General features: G+C 38.4%; 2 protein-coding genes across 2 annotated transcripts; both read left to right on the top strand.

The window, feature by feature from the left end:
* The first annotated feature begins 4,545 nt into the window (after positions 1–4,545).
* Positions 4,546–5,481, top strand: LOC127210440 (olfactory receptor 6C3). The gene has a single exon (XM_051170119.1). It carries the CDS (start codon positions 4,546–4,548, stop codon positions 5,479–5,481), a length of 936 nt encoding a protein of 311 aa, XP_051026076.1.
* Positions 5,482–15,280: 9,799 nt separating this feature from the next.
* LOC127210448 (olfactory receptor 6C3-like) lies at positions 15,281–21,592 on the top strand. Its single transcript, XM_051170127.1, has 2 exons — positions 15,281–15,312; positions 20,644–21,592. The coding sequence occupies exon 2, from the start codon at positions 20,654–20,656 to the stop codon at positions 21,590–21,592; it is 939 nt and encodes a 312-aa protein (XP_051026084.1). The 5' UTR covers positions 15,281–15,312; positions 20,644–20,653.
* The last annotated feature ends 1,168 nt before the right edge of the window (positions 21,593–22,760 follow it).

Here is a 22,760-nt window from a genome sequence, read left to right as displayed (position 1 = left end):
CCAAGGGCCTTTTTTAGTTTCATGAGATGTCATTTAATGAAATTATGCTGTTTGTAGGACAATAGATGCTACTCTAGCCTAGCATGTTAACTGAACCAAGACAGTTTCAGAGCAACAAATACCATATATTCTTGTTTATTTGTGGTTCCTAGATTTTATACATATATGTAAATTCATATGTATATGAGTATATATATTGAAAGTAGAAATAAAATTACCTAGAGAGGAAGACCAGATAATTTAGTCTTAGAATTAAGCTTAGTTGGTTAGGGGTTAAGATGTTTTAAATCAAGATAGGTGTTTTAAGTTAATAGAGACAAGATGTGATAGATATTGATTTTCATTCAGAAATTTATACCCGACAAGATAGGAAAGATGTTTTCTTCAAGTTTGCCTGATACAAATAGCCAGATCACTATGAATGTAACATTTATATAGCTCCTGATTGTCCCATGATTCTTCCTGCTGTATGTAGTTTATTTTATTCATGTGTAATAATATAAATGTATGTGTTAAAATTAATTAAAAAATAAAAGACAATAAATAAAATTATCTAAGAGATAAAGCAGATTAACAAAAAGGATGGAGCTAAGAAAAGAGATGGTAAGGTTCAATATACAATATATACTCATACAAAAGTTTTAAAATAAATAAATTATTTTTAAAAATTACTGAGGCTGGAGAGATGTCTAAGTATTTAAAAGTGAATACAGTTTTGCCGAAGACCAGACCTCAATTTCTAAGTGCCACACAGCTGCCTGTAACTCCAGCTTCAGGCATTCTAGAGGCATTTTCTGACATCCACTGGCATTTGCACACATGTGCACACACATACATATGCACATAAACATGTACATAACCACCGGCCCACAAAAGATTAAAATATATACTATTAAGTAAGTACATGTATATACTATCTACCATATATTTAATGCACATAAAGTAATCTATGTTAAATTATGATCAAAACATAGTACACGATAAAATTTATACCACAAATCTAAGTGTAGAAAGATAGAATTTTTATAAATGGGTTCTTGCCTGTTTTAGATGGCCACAAGAAAAATATAAAATGCAACCATGATGTATATTTCATATGTCAATGTGCAACTAAAACATGAAATTGTGATATCCAAAAATGTCACAAAGCCATTCAAAAGAGAGATGTTCATATAAATTATGTCTGAACTATTTCTATCTAAAACTAACACCACTTAAAGCAAATAGAAACTGCAAGTACATGTGTTGGCAATGAAGTAAAACATATTGGACACCCAACTTGAAATCTGAGCAGAAGGTGGAAGTGTGACAGCAAAGAAAGCGACTGACAAACTCACCACCGTTTTTGACCCATGTGATGAGCTGATAGATTAAACCACAGGGCTTTAAGGACTATGCACATAATGCCTATATATATCTCTCTGTTGGAACATTAAAATTCATTTTTTGAGCTACTTTTTGTTTATATGAAAATAAGACTTATTAGATTTGCTTTCGCAAGATAGTCTTTGTAGCCCAACAGTGGCTGTCTTCACATGGAATACTGAAACTTGCAGCTGCTCAGACTACAGGGCTGGATGCTCCAGCAATCCTAATCTGGAGTCATTGTCTTCAGTCCATGTTGGAAGGCCAAAGAACCTAGTTCTGATGTCAACAAGGGATGACGCAAGCACCACCACTACCACCACCAGCAGCAGCAGCAGAAACAACGTAGATGAAATTGACAATACATGAAGGCAAAAAGGCAGGAACCAAAACACTTTCAGCCAGGCCTGCCATTTTTAGTTATGCGCGTATGGATCATCACATATTGAATACAGTGAGTTTGCATTTTGACGAACGCAAATGAAATGAAAGAGGAGAGAAGATTTATCTTCTGAACTCCTCTTGAAAATTAAAACAAACACAACCTGAAATGAGCTTCTCAATCTAAATCTATCCTACCGAACATGGCAAGAGTACAGTTTGAGGCACCACTACAAACCACCCTCCTATTATTAATGATGAAATATTTTTTATTAGTTGATATTTTATGGTTTAAAAGGTAACATTTAAAAGGAATTATTTCCAAAGAATAAAACTGATAAAGATATCTCGTTCCTTGTGATGTAGAACGACACCTGCTCCATTACCTCATATTCTATAACACTAAAGGAATTCTCAAGTTTGCATCTCACCCATAATATAGTTCTGTATGAATAACTTATCACTGGATACACAGGTATATGCAAATCAGTGTATCATGTTACATACCTTAAGTGTATACAGATGTTGTCACTCACATTTCAAAAAACTGGACAATATTAAATAACTTTTATAATGTATACTACCTCACTTTTTCATTAAATAAAAGATTAGTTGCTTTATAAAAATATATAATACTTATTTTATTTAATTTTACAACATACATTTTAGTTATTAAATAATAAATACAGATATTTATTATCTGATTACATTTTTATTGTCAAATATTTGAGAAACAAACTTTGTGGGAAAGAATAATTGATATAATTCACTAACCAGAATTTTACATAAATAAAATCTTAGTATTCCATATTTCTTGTTAGAATTTTCAATAGATTGTTTAAAGCATAATAAAGACTAACATGTACAATAAATATAAATTTTGAAATTAAATATTAAAGCTTGTAATGATTAAATTTTATATATTAATGTGAATTAAATTTTATTTCATTGTGAACACAATGTATATATTCTAACTGTTGTTTAATCTCAGCATTATAACCTTTTATTTTATGATACCCTGACACCTAAAAAAAAAACTAAAAATAAGTCACCAAATGTGTTGAAAATTTACTTTTAAAGAATATAATGAAGTATCAATCATTTAAGAGTTCTAGGTTTTCAAGAGAACACATTTGCAGCTATTGTTTATTGCTCATGAATTATTAGACAAGGATAAAATGTGAAGTAATTGTAATTAACGGGAGTGGGTACTTAGGAAATGACAACACTGTAGGCTCTCTGGGACACAACACTGAACACATTCTCAGGGGAGACCCACTAGGAAGCAGGGTTAGAGGTTGCTGAAATATTGAATGGTTACCCCATGGTCTACAAGACAGCAGAGCTACGGCCTGGACTTTGTTTCGTTCCCAAGGGCTCAAGTCCATTGAAGTCAAAACAAACACACTTGGAATATTTGTTACATAAGTAAAAGCTGTCAGGGGCAGGGTCCTATTTTAAGCACTTAAGAGTCATAATAGCATGGTGTCACATGCTTCTCTGCTCTCTCTTTAAATAGTACTTTTTGAGCTGCTGCTTAAAATTACAGGCACCTGGATTATATCCCCATACTGAGGGCTTTTAATACTCTATCTTTGTTTTGAGTATTTCTGTTCATTCATCATAAAATAAAGTTGAATAAAGCAATGATTAGTATGAATGCTACAAGTGTCCAGCAGAGTAGCCATACCTCTACGCTCTGTTCTTCAGAGCAAACATCTGCCTCTATAGACCAGAGAGGAAACATTTTTCAGGATTTAACAGACCAAATCTGAAGAAACCACAGCCTCACTGTTGTGTCCGAACAGCTGATAGCTAACCAGATAGCTGACAATGAAAGGGAACAGTTTTCAATGTATCTCTAGTTACCCTTGTGGATGAATGGACCAATACAATGAGCGATCTTAATATCAGTCAAGAAAGCAGGAAAATAAATTATCTTTCCATGAAGCTTTGTAAACGCCACAGTATGATCAACTGGAAAGCTGCAGGACAATTCAAGAGACAGAGCCTCTAAGACCTAAGGCAAGTAACAAATTGTCTGATTTGTATTTTAGAGAAAAATGAAAGCAAAGCGTACATGTCTCTTTAATCTCAAAAAGAAATTTTCTTTGTACAGTCCATGCATTTCTAACTTTGTAGACAGAATCAAGTACTATGAATGTTGATTAAAAATATAAGTCAATACCTAAAGCATATGGTCCCTATTTGTTAAATAATATAATTACAAATTCTACCTTAATCATACAACATACAATTTTATTTTATTCTTTACAATTAGTAAACAATATTGCTATTAAAATTAATTTAATTACTTAAATACAGATAACAACTTTTAAATATTTTGTTTGCTAAGAAGAATCATTGGTTAAAGGCTGTTGTTACCTTAAACAGCACAAGAAAAACACTTGTGTTTTTAGAAGGAAGCTCACTCTAATGTATACATTAAACAGGAAAATTCATGTTTCATATTGCTTAAATAAATGTTAGCAATATTTTGTCCCAATTAGGGATGTAGCAAAAACTACTTTATATTCCATCTCATAATGATATGACTTACAATAGAAATATTTCCTAACGTTTCCTGTTGTAGTTAAGAAACTATTAAATAACCTGCACTTGCAAACATGTACTAAAACAATACCATGATGATAGCTCAAATCTAATTATCAGGAGCTATGGGAGATATTTAGAACTGTATTAGTTAGAATTCTATGATTCCTAAGTCATGTCTTTCAATTCCTTTATATTTTTTACCCTATCTTTAAAGAGGAAATAGAAGAGAAAGAAAGAAAGGATATGAATCACACGGAGATTACAGAATTCATCCTCTTAGGCCTTTCTGATGACCCTGACCTTCAGATTGTGATTTTCCTCTTTTTATTAATCACATATATATTAAGTGTGACTGGAAACCTGACCATCATCGTCTTGACTTTTGTAGACTCCCATCTGCAAACACCGATGTACTTCTTCCTGCGGAACTTTGCTTTCTTGGAAGTCTCGTTCACAAGCGTGTGCATCCCTAGATTCCTGGGGTCTATTGTCACCCAGGATAAAACAATTTCCTACAACAACTGTGCTGCCCAGCTCTTTTTCTTCATCTTCATGGGAGTGTGTGAGTTTTACATTCTAACCGCCATGTCCTACGACCGCTATGTTGCCATCTGCAAGCCCCTGCACTACGCCACCATCATGAGCAGGAGACTCTGCACCGTGTGTGTGCTGTGTGCCTGGATGGGTGGTTTCCTCACGGTCTTCCCGCCCCTTATGCTTTTGCTCCAGCAGGATTACTGTGCTTCCAACGTCATTGATCATTTTGCATGTGACTTTTTCCCCCTCTTAGAACTGTCTTGCTCAGACACCTGGCTCCTAGAAGTTATTGGTTTCTATGTTGCTCTGGTTACTCTCCTGTTCACTTTGGCTTTGGTGATTTTGTCTTACATGTTCATTATCAGGACTATACTAAGAATCCCATCTGCCAGCCAGAGGAAAAAGGCCTTCTCCACCTGCTCCTCCCACATGATTGTCATCTCCCTCTCTTATGGAAGCTGCATTTTCATGTATGCCAATCCCTCTGCAAAAGAAAAGGCCTCTTTGACAAAAGGAGTGGCAATTCTCAATACCTCTGTTGTCCCCATGTTAAACCCCTTCATCTACACCCTAAGGAACCAGCAAGTAAAGCAAGCATTCAAAGGTGCAGTACACAAACTAGTATTTTCTGTAAGCAAATGAAATTAAAAGTGTGTTAAAAATGTATACAATTCCTGATTGCTTCATGGGTCTTCTTGCTGTAGGTAGTTTATTGTGTATATATATATATAATAATATAAATGTATATGTAAAAAAATATAAATAAATAAAAAACAAAACAAAATAAAATAAAATAAAATGAGATGTCTATACAAAAAAAGAAAAAGAAAGGGAAAGTGTATGTTAAAAAATAAGGAACTCTATTAAGATTCAATCAATTATAATCTTGAACTTATTAAGTATCTGTATTAAGTACCTTTGTTCTCTGATAGTTTCTTTGTGTGCTACACTGTAGGAAATTTTATAGTTTCATAGTCTATTCCTATTATTTCTACAATCAACTATATATAATATACTGGGGTTTTTGAAATATTTAATAAATGTTTAAAGCATAGGAAAACCCAAGCCAGATGAAATTCCAGCACCAAGAGGAAAATCAGGCACAAAGGTCTACCAGTAGTCTAGGAGCTCTTGGTACTTCCTAGATGCCAGGAAAGAGAGGGTTGGCTTCCCTTCAGGGTGTAGACCTGGACAAGGTGATCATACTGCGGTGAACGGCCACTGAGCAGCACAAACTGGCCTTGGTGGTCAAAAAATAACAAACACATAAAGTTGAGTGAGAAGGAAACGGGCAACTCTGGGAAGAACTGTGCAAAGGAGGATGGATGTGAACAAAACATGTTGTACAGAGTTCCCAAATGTCTAATAAAAATAATAAAATTTATTTCTCCTACAAAATTTTCTGGAAATGTTATGTATTATTAGTAAATACTTCATAGGATAAAATCATGTAGCAGTTTGACTATGTTTATATGCCCATAAACTATATATATTCTGTCATAAAATACTTCAGGAGTAAAATTACATATTATATTTTTCCATATTTGGTTGCATTTTAAGATTCTGTATGTTCTGTTTACCCATTCCCTACGAGCAATATGCTCTATTACACTCTGTCATTTTTTTTTCTGACACAGGGTCTCTCTGTGTAGCCTTGGCTGTCCTGGACTCACTCAGTATACCAGGTTGGCCTCGAACTCACAGTGATCCACCTGCCTCTGCCTCCAGAGTGCTGGGATTATAGGTACGTGCCACCACGCCCAGGAAATACTTCATCTTAAAGGCAAAATTATACTTGATAAAATTTAAAATGTGCCATACTTGTTTTCTCTGTAAATTAAACAAGCTGTTTCTTCAAAACACAAAAGTAAATTTGGGAATTCCCTCTACATATTTCAGCCATCTGGGCATCAATTCAACGATACGTCTTCTGCCTGGAGGTGTCTGCTGCTGACTAATAGTTATGCTGTGAGAGAGTTAGTTCACCTTTTCCTTCATATTTTCCCAACTAATCCAGATTAGAAAATGTTATGTCTCAATTGCTTTATCTTTAAATGTGTAGAGTACCATAACATAAAAACTTAAATGTGAAAAATGAATAAAAATCATTTATACCAATTTTAATGTATTTGAAAAGAATTTTTGGCTTTTAAATCTTAAGTATCTGCCAAGATACAAATGTTAAAACATTCTACTACCAGTAAATGACATATATCAGGGGAATTTAATGTTTCAGAGTCATTTTGCACTCTAAATAGTGCATCATGATTTTTATTTAAATGTTTTCAAGTGCCTTTTACCTATTCCCTTCATCTATTCATTAGTTCAAAAATGTGTCTATTAAATAAAGAAATGATTCAGTGAAAGAAAAGATTTGTCCTGTCCTAATATAGCTCTAAAAGAAAAAATTAAGTGTACAAAATACATCTGACCACATGAGATTATATAAATATTAGCACAGTATGCTGTTCAAATTCAAAACAATATTGAAACCTAAAAAGAAATACACTACTTAATACTGTCAATAATGTCTAAGTTATACCAAGAAGCGAATAAACATGTTTTTCTTATTTCTTTTTTTGTTTTGTTTTGTTTTGTTTTTCTTATTTCTTATGCAGGAATAGAAAGCAGCCTTAGGAGAGAAAGGGGAAGAGGAAACATACATATCACACAGCCTCAGACGGGCAGACACAGCCTCGGATGGGCAGACACAGCCTCGGATGGACAGACACAGCCTCAGATGGGCAGACACAGCCTCGGATGGACAGACACAGCCTCAGATGGGCAGACACAGCCTCAGAGGGGCAGACACAGCCTCGGATGGGCAGACACAGCCTCGGATGGATGGGCAGACACAGCCTCAGATGGACAGACAGCCTCAAATGGGCAGACACAGCCTCGGATGGGCAGACACAGCCTCAGAGGGCAGACACAGCCTCAGAGGGCAGACACAGCCTCGGATGGGCAGACACAGCCTCCAATGGGCAGACACAGCCTCGGATGGGCAGACACAGCCTCGGATGGATGGGCAGACACAGCCTCAGATGGGCAGACACAGCCTCGGACGGGCAGACACAGCCTTGGACGGGCAGACACAGCCTCAGATGGGCAGACACAGCCTCGGATGGGCAGACACAGCCTCAGATAGGCAGACACAGCCTCGGATGGGCAGACACAGCCTCGGATGGACAGACACAGCCTCAGATGGACAGACAGCCTCAAATGGGCAGACACAGCCTCAGATGGGCAGACACAGCCTCAGAGGGGCAGACACAGCCTCGGATGGGCAGACACAGCCTCGGATGGATGGGCAGACACAGCCTCAGATGGATGGGCAGACACAGCCTCAGATGGATGGGCAGACACAGCCTCAGATGGACAGACACAGCCTCGGATGGGCAGACACAGCCTCAGATGGATGGGCAGACACAGCCTCAGATGGACAGACACAGCCTCGGACGGGCAGACACAGCCTCAGATGGGCAGACACAGCCTCGGATGGGCAGACACAGCCTTGGATGGGCAGACACAGCCTCGGATGGACAGACACAGCCTCAGAGGGGCAGACACAGCCTCAGAAGGGCAGACACAGCCTCGGATGGGCAGACACAGCCTCAGATGGATGGGCAGACACAGCCTCAGATGGATGGGCAGACACAGCCTCAGATGGATGGGCAGACACAGCCTCAGATGGATGGGCAGACACAGCCTCGGATGGATGGGCAGACACAGCCTCGGATGGGCAGACACAGCCTCGGATGGGCAGACACAGCCTCGGATGGGCAGACACAGCCTCGGATGGGCAGACACAGCCTCGGATGGGCAGACACAGCTCTAATATCTAAAATTGTCTAAGTACTGAGTGCACCTTATGTGAAATGGAACTGTTCAAGAAATACTTTATAGGAGAAAATCATGTAGCCATTTGACTATGTTTAACTGTTCTTTATCAATACTGTGTGTCACAGTGATATGACGCATTTTGTGCTTTTAAAGGTGAACTACAATGTAAGTAAAACCATTCTAATCAAGAGTCTGAGTTTTCCCTCTGGTTTCATATTTGGAGTATGCAAATTTTTAAAAGGGGAGAAAGAATTTTTACTGTTTGTGTAAGTATTTTTCGGCGTCTATTCAAATATTGTCTATTTGTGAATTCATATTTATAATCACAAAACAAATTATAAGTGAGATAATATATTTTTGTTAAATATGCAAAAATTTTAATTTCAAAATAATTTTGTTATAATTACACCATTTACCTTTCCCTTTCCTCCTCCAATCCCTTTTATGCACCTCTCCCTCCCTCCCCGTCTCTCCCTCCCTCCCTGTCTCTCTCCCTTCCTCCCTTCCTCCCTGTCTCTCTCCCTCCCTCCCCGTCTCTCTCCCTCCCTCCCTGTCTCCCTCCCTCCCTCTCAGTCTCCCTCCCTCCCTCCCCGTCTCTCTCCCTCCCTCCCCGTCTCTCTCCCTCCCTCCCCGTCTCTCTCCCTCCCTCCACGTCTCCCTCCCTCCCTCCCTGTCTCCCTCCCTCCCTCCTTCCCCGTCTCTCCCCCTCCCTCCCTGTCTCTCTCTCCCTCCCTCCTCTCTCTCTCTCTCTCTCTCTCTCTCTGTTTCTCTCTGTGTGTCTCTCTTCCTCCCTCCCTCCATCCCTCTCTTTCTCCCTCTCTCCCTCTCAAATTCACAGCATTTTTATCTTTAATTGTTGTTACATATATACATAAATACAATATACTAAGTCCATATAAAGATCTAAATGTCTGAGACTTAAGTTTCAATATGTCCTAAGTAAAAATGTAAGAAATTTTAGACACACTAGCCTTTCAAGGCTAATACTCAAGTTTTGTTATTCTTTTATTGTGAGCTTAACAACACAGAAATGCAACTCAAAACCACAAGAAAACATTTTCATATTTCAGTAACAATAGATATTAGCAAAAATATTTTTAAATCAAATGTTGGAGGAGATATTTTTAAAGGAACCCTTGCAACCTATGAATATTGTTGGTAGAAGTTTAAAATTGCATAGCCATTCTATATGAATTTTCCTTTAAAAAATTAAAAATAGAACACCCATATGATCCAGCAGGTCATCTATTAGGTAAATATAAAATGAAACCAGCATGCTAAATAGCCAATAAAAAGGAAGAAGGTCCACTACCAACTGAAAAACAATATGGCATGTACGTGGAATATTAACCACACGAAAAATGATGAACCCAACTGTGTTGGCCTTTGTCTGTGGATGGAGGAGATGCTCCCTCCCAGTAGACTTTGTGCTTGGAAATAGGTGAGTGTACCCCCTTCTGGCCTTGCAGGGACACTTTCAAAGCAAAGAGCACAGACCTCAGGCCAAAAGATATCAAAAGCTGGCTCTTTGAAGAAATACATATCAAAGCTGCCCTGGAGACAAGCTCGTATACACACACACACACACACACACACACACACACACACACACACACACCACTGAAAGTGTCCTGGGTGTGGATCCTGCAATTAAGATACCCTTGGTTTAAAAAGCCCAGAGGTCTGGGGTAGGGGCTCTCACTTCCCTGTTTCTCCCTCCATAGCTCCCAGTCTTTGTCTTTCTTTTATCATTAAGCTTAGTGAATTAAAAATCTATCTATTCAACTCTTGACTGCCTTTATTTTAACCAAGTACGGTAGGTTATCTGGCCTTTTACAAGTCTGAGGCCCCCTTCTCCTGCGCGGGAAGGGAATGGACTCCCACTGTCTCAACCCCGGCTAAGTGGGCTAAGCGCGTGGCCACCCTGAGATCCCTCAAGCTAGAGGATATGACGTGAAAACTCCCTCACTGCCGAGGAGGCCTTCCTCATGACCGGTCCTCTGGACAAAGCCTTCCTCAGCTAGCCTCCAGAAGGCTGAAGAAAACTCTGTGACCAGATTCCCAGCCCAGCTCCCAGAGAAAGGAACCCACACAACTCATATAGTAACATGGAAGGAATTGCATGTCATCATGGTAAATAAAATAAAGCACAGAGACCCAAACATAGATGTGCTCTTGCATGAACTTGAATTAATAGGCAAGGGAAAGTGGAAGAGAAGAGATAGAGTAAGGTTGATTAGTAAACATTAAGCTGCAGTTAAATAGAAACAAATTCTGGTGTGGTACAGAAAGCAGAATAATTATAGACAAAGATAATGCACTATATATTTCAAAACTTAGAAGAAAGCATTTTAAAATAACATTTAACTAAAACATATTAAAAAGGCATTTTTCAGAAAACTGAAACTCTGTTACAATTGATTTAATTCTTTTTTAAATATATTTTATTAATTTATTCATATTACATTTCAATTGTTATCCCATTCCTTGTATCCTCCCATTCCTCCCTCCCTCCCATTTTCCCCTTACTCTGCTCCCTTATGACTGTGCCTGGGAGTGGCCTCCTCTCCCTGTATATGTTCATGCTACCAAGAAGAGACTTGATTTAATTCTTATTTGACCTCTTATTATAAATCATTCTTTTAGGAACATAATTACTGACTGAAATGAGAAGTTAATAACAAATTTCAAATGAAGGGTTTTTTTTTAAAGCAAGTCATGGAAGGATCTGGACTTCTCTGAGTGAAGAAAATAGCTCTTCCATCACATTTTAATAAAATGGAAATCAAAGTACTATACTTAAATCAAGTGTATGAAAACATGACAATTGTTTATACCCGAGAAATAATATATTTTTAATTATTGCTATAGAGGGACTTTACAGATGGCCACTCTGGCTGGAATACACACATGCTCTTAATACATACCTTTAGTCCAAAACAATGAAAGTAAAATTAGTTGCTAGAAGGAAGCAACCAAGTTTGAAATTGGTATATAATTGAGAGACAGGCAAAGTGATGAATGAAAGAAAGATCTGACAGAATAGAATATACCCAACTCTCACAAAAACAGAGGGGAAAGAGGCAACTTGAGAGAAGTTCAGAGAGAGAAAGGGGGCAGTTTAACAGAAAGAGTTTTATAGAGACAGGTTATAGAGAGAACTAGACACAGGTGAAGACAGACTAGCCAGAGAATAAGAAGGAGCCAGATTAGGAGAGATTGCTAGAGTTAGTTTGAGGCCAAGCACAGCAATTCATTCACCAGCTGAGAGAAGCCAGTTTGAATCAGTCAGCTTAGAGAGGAGTTTGAGCCAAAACAGCTGAGTTGAATCAGGCAGCCCAGAGCTCAGACAGAATGAGTAAGGGTGAGCTTATTCAGTGGTAAGTCTCAGATGCTGAAAACATTCTAGGCCTAGGTCCGATTGTATGGAGAGTAGAAGCTTTCGGGACTAGTCCTAGGTTAGCAAACTAAGGCAGTGGGCCTCAGAGATGACAATTGCATGAGGCAAATAAAAGATATTTTTACATCTCAAATTATATACTTTGTGTTTTGATTATATTGACTCCCTTCTCCAGCTCCTCCCAGATCCATGCCCATCTCCCCACTCACCCAATTTAATCTTCTATTTTCCATTTTCACTTCATAATACCCAAATATGCTCTCCAAATACTGGATGGAAGGACCTTCCCCTGTAATGTAGTAAACCTACCAGGGACCGTGCCCTTAAAGAAAACTTGCTCCCTCTCCCAACAGCCATCAGTTGTCAATATCTTCTCAGCTAATGTTGGGACGTTGTGCCCCTATCTCCAAACCAAGCTGTCATTTTTCCTGGCTTGAGATTACACAGATCTTCAGCATGCTGTCACTGCCACTGTAAGTTTATATGTGCAACTTCCCTGTCGTGTCTTGAAAACGTCGTTTTGCTGGAGCCATTCACCACCTCTGTCTCTTACAATCTTTTCTGCCTCCTTTTCCACAATGATCCCTGAGCCTTTGGAGGGCAGATTGTGATGTGAATATCCTTCTTAGGGCTGAGAACTCTGCTGGCTTCTATTCTCTGCAGGGTCTTCATGTTAACTGCCATCTACTGTAAGAAGAAACTTCTCTAACGTGTGCTGAGGGGCACACTAATTTACGTAGGTATACAATAAAGTCATGAAAAATCACATTATTATGTCCACTTATCAGAATAATGGAAGTAGGTTCTCCCCTAGGCCTTATGACTTCCCTATGGCAGATTTTTGGCCCCAGTAATGGTGCCGTAGATGGGTTCCATCACAGAGAGCCGCCCTTAAATCTAACACAGAACGATGACATTCGTGGCACTCCTAGACCAGTGAGCACGCCTTGGAAGATCACCCTGTTTATATCTTTCAGGGTTCAGAGCTGAAAAAAATTGGTGACTAACTTTCTCCTCCAGTAGCATGCATTAGCATCTTTAGACTATGAAAACTCACCTTCTGGGGAAGCTCACAAGTCAGGCCTACCCGGTCTCTTACGCCGCAGGTAGGGCTGGAACGGGAGAGAACCAGGACCCGGCGTTTAGCAGGATGGTAAATGTGGCAACCCAGCCTCCTCCTATGACTCGTGGAGGAAAACTGCACTGAGTCGCGAGTCTCATTGAAGCAAGGTCTCACCATTACTATGGTGGGTTTCTCTTATACAGAGTATAGGGAGTGGGCGGGGCATAAGATGTGGGACCAATCAGTTCATGATACCTGGCTGTTGGTAGGCAGGGCTCACACCAGGATGTGCCCAGATGGACCATGCTGAGTCATTCCTAAGCGGAAGTACCCAGCAGAGACTTCCTGAAAACCCGGCTAGGTACGGTTTTACCCTCAAGGCCTCAGAGGGCTAATAGATTCGGCCATGGGGTCCAACAATGACCAGTTTTGTTTCTCCATGTTGTATGATGCAAGTATGTGGTGTTTCAGCTACAGTGTCTTACCATCAAATCCTGAGGGTAACCAAGAGCAGTAACAGTAAGCTGCAGTGTTTGGGGGGTCTATGGAACCCCTCTGACCAACAACTATTAAAAAGGTAACCAACTGGGTCTTTTATTTACTGGCCTAAGCTTTTACAGTAATGCGTTTCTGGGCGATTTTTCCATGAGATTGTTCATGTCAGTTACCCCTCATCAGACTTAATCACTGAGGCAGTAGGACTTATCAGATTTCATAAAACTTATATACATATATATTAGGACACCATCATTTAAGGGAAAGAAAAAAATCTTTACCACATACACATCTGACATAGATTTAGTAACTGCAATATACAAAGAACTCAAAAAAAAAAAAAAAAAAAAAAAAAAAAAAAACCAACCCTATTATCCGGAGGAAAACTAATTAAAATACAAGGCATTAAACTAAACAGAGAAAAATTTTAAGTTCAATATCCTTAACCATCACTACTTTGAAATCAATATAGCAGTTCCTCAGAAAATTGAGAATTGATCTACCTCAAGACCCAGCTATATCACTCTTGAGTATATATCCAAGACATTCTATTCTACCACAAGAACAATTGCTCAACCATGTTCATGAAGCATTATTCATAATAGCTACAAACAAGAAACAAGCTAGATGTCACTGAACTGAAGAATGGATAAAGAAAATGTGGTACCTTTACACAATGGAGGATTACTCATCTGTTAAAAGCAATGGCATAGTTAAGTTTTACACTTAAGATTAGCTGTCCGGGGGGTAAGATGTTTTTAGGTCTAGATAGATATTTTAAGTTGATAGAGATGAGATATGACAGATATTGATTTACATTCAGAATTTTAGGGCCGGGCGTGGTAGTAAATACCTTTAATCCCAGTACTCGAGAGGCAGAGGCAGGCGGATCACTATGAGTTTGAGGTCATACTGGTCTACAAAGTGAATCCAGGACAGCCAAAGCTACACAGAGAAATCCTGTCTCAAAAAAAAAAAAAAAAAAAAAAAAAAAAAAAAGAATTTTAGATGCATCAAGATAGGAAAGATGTTTACTTCAAGGTTGCCAAATACAAATAGCCCAAACACTATGAATGTAACATTTATATAATTCCTGATTGTTTCAGGTTCTTCTTGCTGTAGGTAGTTTATTGTGTACATGTGTAATAATATAAATGTACATGTAAAATTATTTTAATTTTTAAAAATTAAAAAATTCCAGGTAGCTGAAAGCAGATGGTAGAACAAGTTAATAAGGCCATGGTACGTAGAGAGTGGACAAGGACTCAGTGTGGAGCGAAGCACAGACCATTTGTGCTATATCCCAGCAGAGAATCTGGCCAGATCATATCCACTTCCCAGACATTGAAGTAAGGATGAATATAGATTCATTTGGTGAAAAAAAAAAGATGAGGTACCATTCAGACAACAGCAAAGTTAATGCTGGTTGCCTTTAGGAAATTTTAAAGTGAGAACTCTGATTAGAAATTAGAACCAAAAAAAATGTTTAAAATATGCACTTTGAAAAAAATACGCACTTTATTTAAGATGTAATAGAAAGGTGCATGAGAGAATTGGAAGCTGGTAGAAAAACAAGCAGCAGTAAATGTTTAGGAAATTAGTGAAATTAAAGAATCATGATCCCTGTTCGCCCTCTGAGTATCCTGGAAATAACTAGATATATTATTGAGAAGTGTCCTGTTAGATTATGGATAGACGCATAATGCAGATAACCTCCCCCAAAATTAAATGTGAATATTAGATGATGAGAAAAAAGCAAGAGTTAATAGAAGCTAAGAATGAAGAAAAAAATATAAATGTCATGAGAAAGGGACAGAGGGATCTGAGTAAGTCGTTATTTTAAAGTCTTAAAAAAATGTATTATGCCTCCTCCCTGCCCCACCCCGTCCCCCTGCAGCAGGCTGGTGGTGAGCCAATCCAGAGGGCCTAAGAGCATGAAGGTTGACCCTGCCCCTCACCTGGGCAACGCTGGAGAGCTGGCCCTGGTGCAGCTGGCACAGGAGTGCTGGAGGTTTGACCAATTCAACTTCTATTCAGACCCAGATTCAGGGATCTGAGTTGGCCCAACATCTACGCCAACTATGAACTGTTGGAGCATGTGAAGGGGCTCGTCCTGCAGGTCCAAGGGTGCAGGATCTCCATGACACAGGACAACAACGGGATATCTGAAAGGAGTCTCTGTGGAGATCCTGTATTGACGGTGTAGCAGAAGGCAGAGGCCTCGTGACGGGCCAATGACTCATTTCAGTGAACATTTTCAAGAAAAGCTGTTTCAGCAAAAGGGTATCCTATGACACACCATGACTCACTGCATCTTCCGTGGCAAAAATGTTTTGTTGTTGTTATTTTATTTTTTTACTTTTTGTACTCTTTTAGGAGACAGGTTGCAAGGGTGAGGAGCAGATATAAAGGGACAGGGAGATGCATGATGTGAAATTCACAAAGAATAAATGAAAACATTAAAATGTATATCTAATAATCCTATGTTATTGTGTATTTCACCACCACTAAAAGAAAATAGCCACACAGCAGCATCTGATTATGAGATATGTTTGTTTTAATAAATATGTATGTGTGTGTGTGTAGAAATGTATAGTTTTCAAAAATCCTGTTTTGTCTTATAAATGTTTGCCTTTTTGTATAAGAAGAAAATTAATAAGAACTATACTCACAATTACAGATATCATGGGGGAAAGATAATTATTCCTTCAAGTTTTCATATGAATGTAAATTACCACTTACATTGATATATGGCACCTCATACAATTTTGTTCTTTTTAGAAATAATTTAGTCAGAGAATGATTGCTAAATCTATTGTCATTAATAGGTTTATGGAATAAAGTGGACAAATAACCTGAAAATAGAGTTTAAAACAAAGGCAAAGAAATAAAACTTTCATGAGTATGAGCAGAAATTTTCAATATTTCTACATGAATATCTTTAATCAAATATTCTTATCTTGTACTGTGTCACGTCGACTCTTACATTTTTTTTTTTTTCCTTTTTTTTTTTTTTTTTTTTTTTTTACTCACTTTTTTTTTTTATTAATTTATTCTTGTTACATCTCAATGTTTATCCCATCCCTTGTATCCTCCCATTCCTCCCCCCCCCCCATTTTCCCATTATTCCCCTCCCCTATGACTGTTCCTGAGGGGGATTACGTCCCCCTATATATTCTCATAGGGTATCAAGTCTCTTCTTGGCTACTTGCTGTCCTTCCTCTGAGTGCCATCAGGTCTCCCCCTCCAGGGGACATGGTCAAATGTGAGGCACCAGAGTATGTGAGAAAGTCGTATCACACTCTCCACTCAACTGTGGAGAATATTCTGACCATTGGCTAGATCTGGGAAGGGGTTTAAAGTTTACCTCCTGTATTGTCCTTGGCTGGTGCCTTAGTTTGAGCGGGACCCCTGGGCCCAAATCTGCCTATCATATTGTTCTACTTGTAGATTTCTAGGACCCTCTGGATCCTTTTATTTTGCTGTTCTCCCATGCGTCTCTCATTTAGGGAAATGCAAATCAAAACAACTCTGAGATTCCATCTTACACCCACCAGAATGGCTAAGATCAAAAATTCAAGCGACACCACATGCTGGCGAGGATGTGGGGAGAGAGGAACACTCCTTCATTGCTGGTGGGAATGCAAACTAGTACAGCCACTTTGGAAATCTATCTGGTGCTATCTCAGAAAAATGGGAATAGGGCTTCCTCAAGACCCAGCTATTCCACTCCTTGGAATATACCCAGAAGATGCTCCAGCACACAACAAGAAAATTTGCTCAACCATGTTCATAGCAGCCTTATTCATAATAGCCAGAACATGGAAACAGCCTAAGTGTCCCTCAGTAGAAGAGTGGATAAAGAAACTGTGGTACATATACACTATGGAATACTACTCAGCTATTAAAAACAAGGAATTCCCGAAATTTGTGGATAAATGGATTGAGCTAGAAATGATCATAATGAGTGAGTTAACCCAGAAGCAGAAAGAATCAAATGGTATATACTCACTTATATCTGCATACTAGCCCAAGGGGCATGTCCCACGAAAGCCTTCACTTACCAGGAAACTGGGACAGAGGGGAAGGCATCCTATTGGGACTCTTACATTTTAAGTAACGGATTTTTTATCGTGTATTTCTTTCCGTTTGTTCCACTGTCAGTTACTCTTAGTTTTAAAGCCTTTCAGTGACCAGCACTTAAGAAATTAAATGCATACATGCTTTATGCATTTTTATTATTTGTACATGAAATGAACATAAAGAGAAATTGTGAAGTATAATGCAAGTCAAAAATACCAACTTTTCAAAATGTGTTTTTTCAGTTCATAATTATTTTCAAAAATAGAGGATTCGTATATCCACCAGCATATGCAAAAAATGTTGGTAAATTAGCTAAAACAGTGGATGGAAGCAGACAGGTAATAAATGCAACTTGAAGATAATTTCCCTGTGACATTATCATGAAGAACACTGAAAGGATTTCCCTGAATGTTAAGAATTAAGAGACAGCCGAAAAGTGTAGTTTCTCAACACTGACCATTTCAAAATACATTTAAGTCATACAAGAATTCAAAATAGCATCTCAGTGTGGCACAGCAAAAGGACCCTGCCTTAGCTACCAAACTTCAAATGTTATAAGCATGGCAACTCTCCTGAAGACAGGTACAGAAGAAAAGTATGAACTCATGCAATCAAAAAGACAAATTAATAAATAAACTTTGAGGTGGATCCATTGCTCAGTAGTTAAGGGCATACACTGTTCTTCCAGGGGACCTGAGTTCAGTTCTCAGTATTCACAACCGAAGGCTCCCCGCCTATCACTCCAGTCCCAGGAAACCCAATGTCTCTGGCCTCTGCAGGCTCCCACAATCAAATACACATATACAACTCAGACATTCACATTATTTAAAATGAAACAAAATATTTTAAAAGAAAAATAAATTTCTATTGCCCATTGTTCATATGTCTGCCTCATATGCTCTGAAACTTCTGCATACTTCCTGTCAGTATTAACAAAAAGGAGCATTTCGGTGATTCATCTGTGTCTTAATGATGTCCCTCCATGGCACTCCATGTTTTCTCAATTCCCATGGGCTAACAGAAAGATACACATAAAGTAAGCCCAAGCCCGGATCCATTTTGACAGCATACCCAGATAACAATCTTCCTTGTTTGATTATTCAAACCATCATTTGCAACAAAAAAAATAGCATTCCCTTAAACCTAAAGAAAATGTTATTTGTTTGGGGGGAGATATAAGCTATAGTGCTGCAAAATCTCCACCTAGAAAACCCCTGTAAATGCAGAGGAAAATGTTTTAGCAAGTTCTTTTGTGCTTTGTGAAGAAAGGCAAACGCAGAGGTCCTCTGTCAGCACACGCTTTCCCACGTTTGTCTATGGAAGGAAGGGAAATAATGCCTCCATTGTAATCTGACAGATTTTTTCCAGCAACAGAAATTACATTCCATGAGTCAAATACTACTAGTCTCCATGCAAAAGAAATACAGTCTGGAAAGACACAACAAAGTTAAATTGTCTTGTTCGTCAGTTAAAGTGAAATCAAATAAGTTACTGAGCCAACCTGATGGCTCTGAAATTATGACTATTTAAGAAAGTAGTGTTTCAGACTTCAATTTCAAGATGAAACCAGAAGTAAGTTTGTTATCTTTATACATTATAAAATATCCCAACTAACTTAAGCATTTACAATATTTTCTGTATGTAAGATGTACATACTGTTAAGATGGAAGGAGCTCTTATGCAAGTATATAAAGGAAAGAAGGAGTGAGATAGTGTAATGGGGAAAAGACTAAATATCACGTTTTCTCTCATTTGCAGAATCTAGATTTGTGTGTGTGTGTGTGTGTGTGTGTGTGTGTGTATGTGTAAGGAAAGCAGAGAGGGTGTAGGAAGTGGACCAAAGAGAAGGAAAGGTGATGAAGAAGCATCTCACACTTATTCATTTTGCAATATAAAATAATGTATAAGCATGAAAATGTCATAATGAAACTATATTGTATGCCAAGTAAAATCTAACTTAAAATATTTCATATGCATTTGTATGGGTTTATAGCCTTTTTAGCACTGAAAATTGAATAAATGTTATCACTGAAGTAACTATGAATTAGTGTCTGGATCAGAAAGCCAACAATAAGCACTGGATTGTTCTCCTATACCCCCTATGCTTAATGTTATACTCTGATGGAAATAGAGTCATTAAAGTGTACTTTCAATTATTTGAGAGAATATCTACTTCCTGTATAAGTTACTTGGGCCATGTGCTTGTTCGTATGCATAACACCATTGTGTTAAATTTTGAATTACACATTTTGTGAATTAAATGGTTCTAGTCAATAACATTATTTTTTTAATTTCCTTTCCTATCCTCTGGTCTTTGTGTTACATAAGAAAATTTATCCAAAGACCCTGATGTATGAAATCCAGAAGAGAATCCCTGAACATGTCTACACGTTAGGAGGTTACTTCTCCAGCGAGAGGGGTCATCGGAGCCAATTGCTGCTGAACTTGTAAACGTTTCTTAAACCTCAATGCACTTAGGCTACAAAATGTAAATCTGAAGGTAAGGCTAAATCACCTCTGTAAGGTTTTCAACTGTTTGTTTAGACGATGCGTGTTCAAGACTCATTTTGACAATGTTACGGAAAGGGAAGATCAGTTACACTATTTCACACATTTCATTAGGCGACTTAATAATTTTTGAATATTTATAGATATAAATATCTTTAGATCATTGGAAATTGATTTAAGTAATATCATCAAAAATTTTTTATCTACACTTACAGCTCTAATGTATTTTTCAGTCAGCAGGTTAAACAACAGATTTATTTGTCATTTTGATGGAAAATAAGAAAAGGCGATTTTTGTTTATTTCATAAGAATATTCATCTTTACAAATGTTTTCTAAATACGATGCCCTATTTTTAGTATTTTTTCTATGCATTTTCTGTTACGGAGGATACTTTGTATATTTAAAGAGAAGAAGATCCACAATGAAAAACCACACAGTGCCCTCAGAATTCGTCCTACTAGGACTGTCGGATGACCCTGAGCTTCAGATTGTGATCTTCCTCTTTTTAATTGTCATGTACATACTAAGTGTCACTGGGAACCTGACCATCATCACTCTCACTTTGGTAGACCCCCACCTACAGACTCCCATGTATTTCTTCCTCAGGAACTTCTCTGTTTTAGAAATAACCTTTACGACTGTCTGTATCCCCAGATTTCTAAGCACAATTGTTACCAGAGACAAAACAATTTCCTACAACAATTGCACAGCTCAGTTGTTTTTCTTCATCTTCATGGGTATCACTGAATTTTACCTTCTAACCGCCATGTCCTACGATCGCTATGTTGCCATCTGCAAACCACTGCACTACACAACCATCATGAGCAGAAAAGTCTGCGTAGTGCTGGTGTTCTCTGCTTGGCTGGCAGGGTTCCTCAACATCTTCCCACCTGTCATTCTTTTTCTGCAGTTAGATTACTGCGGCTCCAATGTCATTGATCACTTTGCTTGTGACTACTTCCCCCTCCTGCAGTTGTCCTGCTCAGACACATGGCTTCTGGAAGTGATCGGGTTTTACTCTGCAATAGTGATACTGCTCTTCACTTTAGCCCTAATCATTTTGTCCTACATGTTCATCATCCGGACGATCTTGAGACTTCCATCTGCCAGCCAGAGAAAAAAGGCGTTTTCTACTTGCTCCTCTCACATGATTGTCATCTCCATCTCATATGGCAGCTGCATATTCATGTACGCAAATCCTTCTGCCAAAGAAAGGGCATCACTGACCAAAGGGGTAGCTGTTCTCAACACCTCTGTCGCTCCCATGCTGAATCCATTTATCTACACCCTGAGGAACCAGCAAGTGAAGCAAGCATTTAAGGACACCATCCAAAAAGTGGTGCTTTTCTCTGGAAAATGAAAGTATTGTAATGTTAAAGTACTATTTCTAGGGGAGAAAAAGCATGATCTGTGATAGGGTTGGAGTTTTGGTATTGAATGACATTGCACATTTAAGAGTAAGCACTATGCTCTAGGCTCATTTCTGTGTGTGTGCTCACAGACATTGGCCTTTCCATTTATCACCTACGTGTTTACTTGCGTGTATTTTTTCTAAAAAAAAATGAAGCTTTTTCAGATTTTTCCTGTCATGCATTCCACGTCAGAACCCTTCTTGATTTCAGTTGTTTGGGAGTTTACCATCTTCTCATTGTAAACGTATTCTCATTGTAGTTAATAAACTTGGGGAAACTGTTTCATGATTTTCCGATATTTCAAATCTTTATTGAAATTTATTTAGATGGCATAGAAAGTCTAGGCTAAGGACTATGATTCTGTACAGGAGTATGCTATTTTTGTGTAGACACAGTACATTTAGCATGATAGAAAGTGTGTCAGGGTGTGGATTTCACTGTGTAATATGAGACAATGTTACCAGGAAATCTGTTTCTATTCAGCATTCCATGAGATAAAATGACCTCAATCACTGGCAATTTGTGTAAAAATATTAAAAATTTAAAAATATCATAATCATGTGAATAGTACTCTTTTTTTTGGATTATTTTTTTTTATTAATTTATTCTTGTTACATCTCAATGTTTATCCCATCCCTTGTATCCTCCCATTCCTCCCCCCCCCCCATTTTCCCATTATTCCCTCCCCTATGATGTTCCTGAGGGGGATTACCTCCCCCTATATATTCTCATAGGGTATCAAGTCTCTTCTTGGCTACTTGCTGTCCTTCCTCTGAGTGCCACCAGGTCTCCCCCTCCAGGGGACATGGTCAAATGTGAGGCACCAGAGTACGTGAGAAAGTCGTATCACACTCTCCACTCAACTGTGGAGAATATTCTGACCATTGGCTAGATCTGGGAAGGGGTTTAAAGTTTACCTCCTGTATTGTCCTTGGCTGGTGCCTTAGTTTGAGCGGGACCCCTGGGCCCAAATCTGCCTATCATATTGTTCTACTTGTAGATTTCTAGGACCCTCTGGATCCTTTTATTTTGCTGTTCTCCCATGCGTCTCTCATTTAGAGTCCCAATAGGATGCCTTCCCCTCTGTCCCAGTTTCCTGGTAAGTGAAGGCTTTCG

Source organism: Acomys russatus, chromosome 28, assembly GCF_903995435.1.
Source record: "Acomys russatus chromosome 28, mAcoRus1.1, whole genome shotgun sequence".
Classification (NCBI taxonomy): Eukaryota; Metazoa; Chordata; class Mammalia; order Rodentia; family Muridae; genus Acomys; species Acomys russatus.
This window is presented reverse-complemented; position numbering and strand designations above follow the sequence as displayed.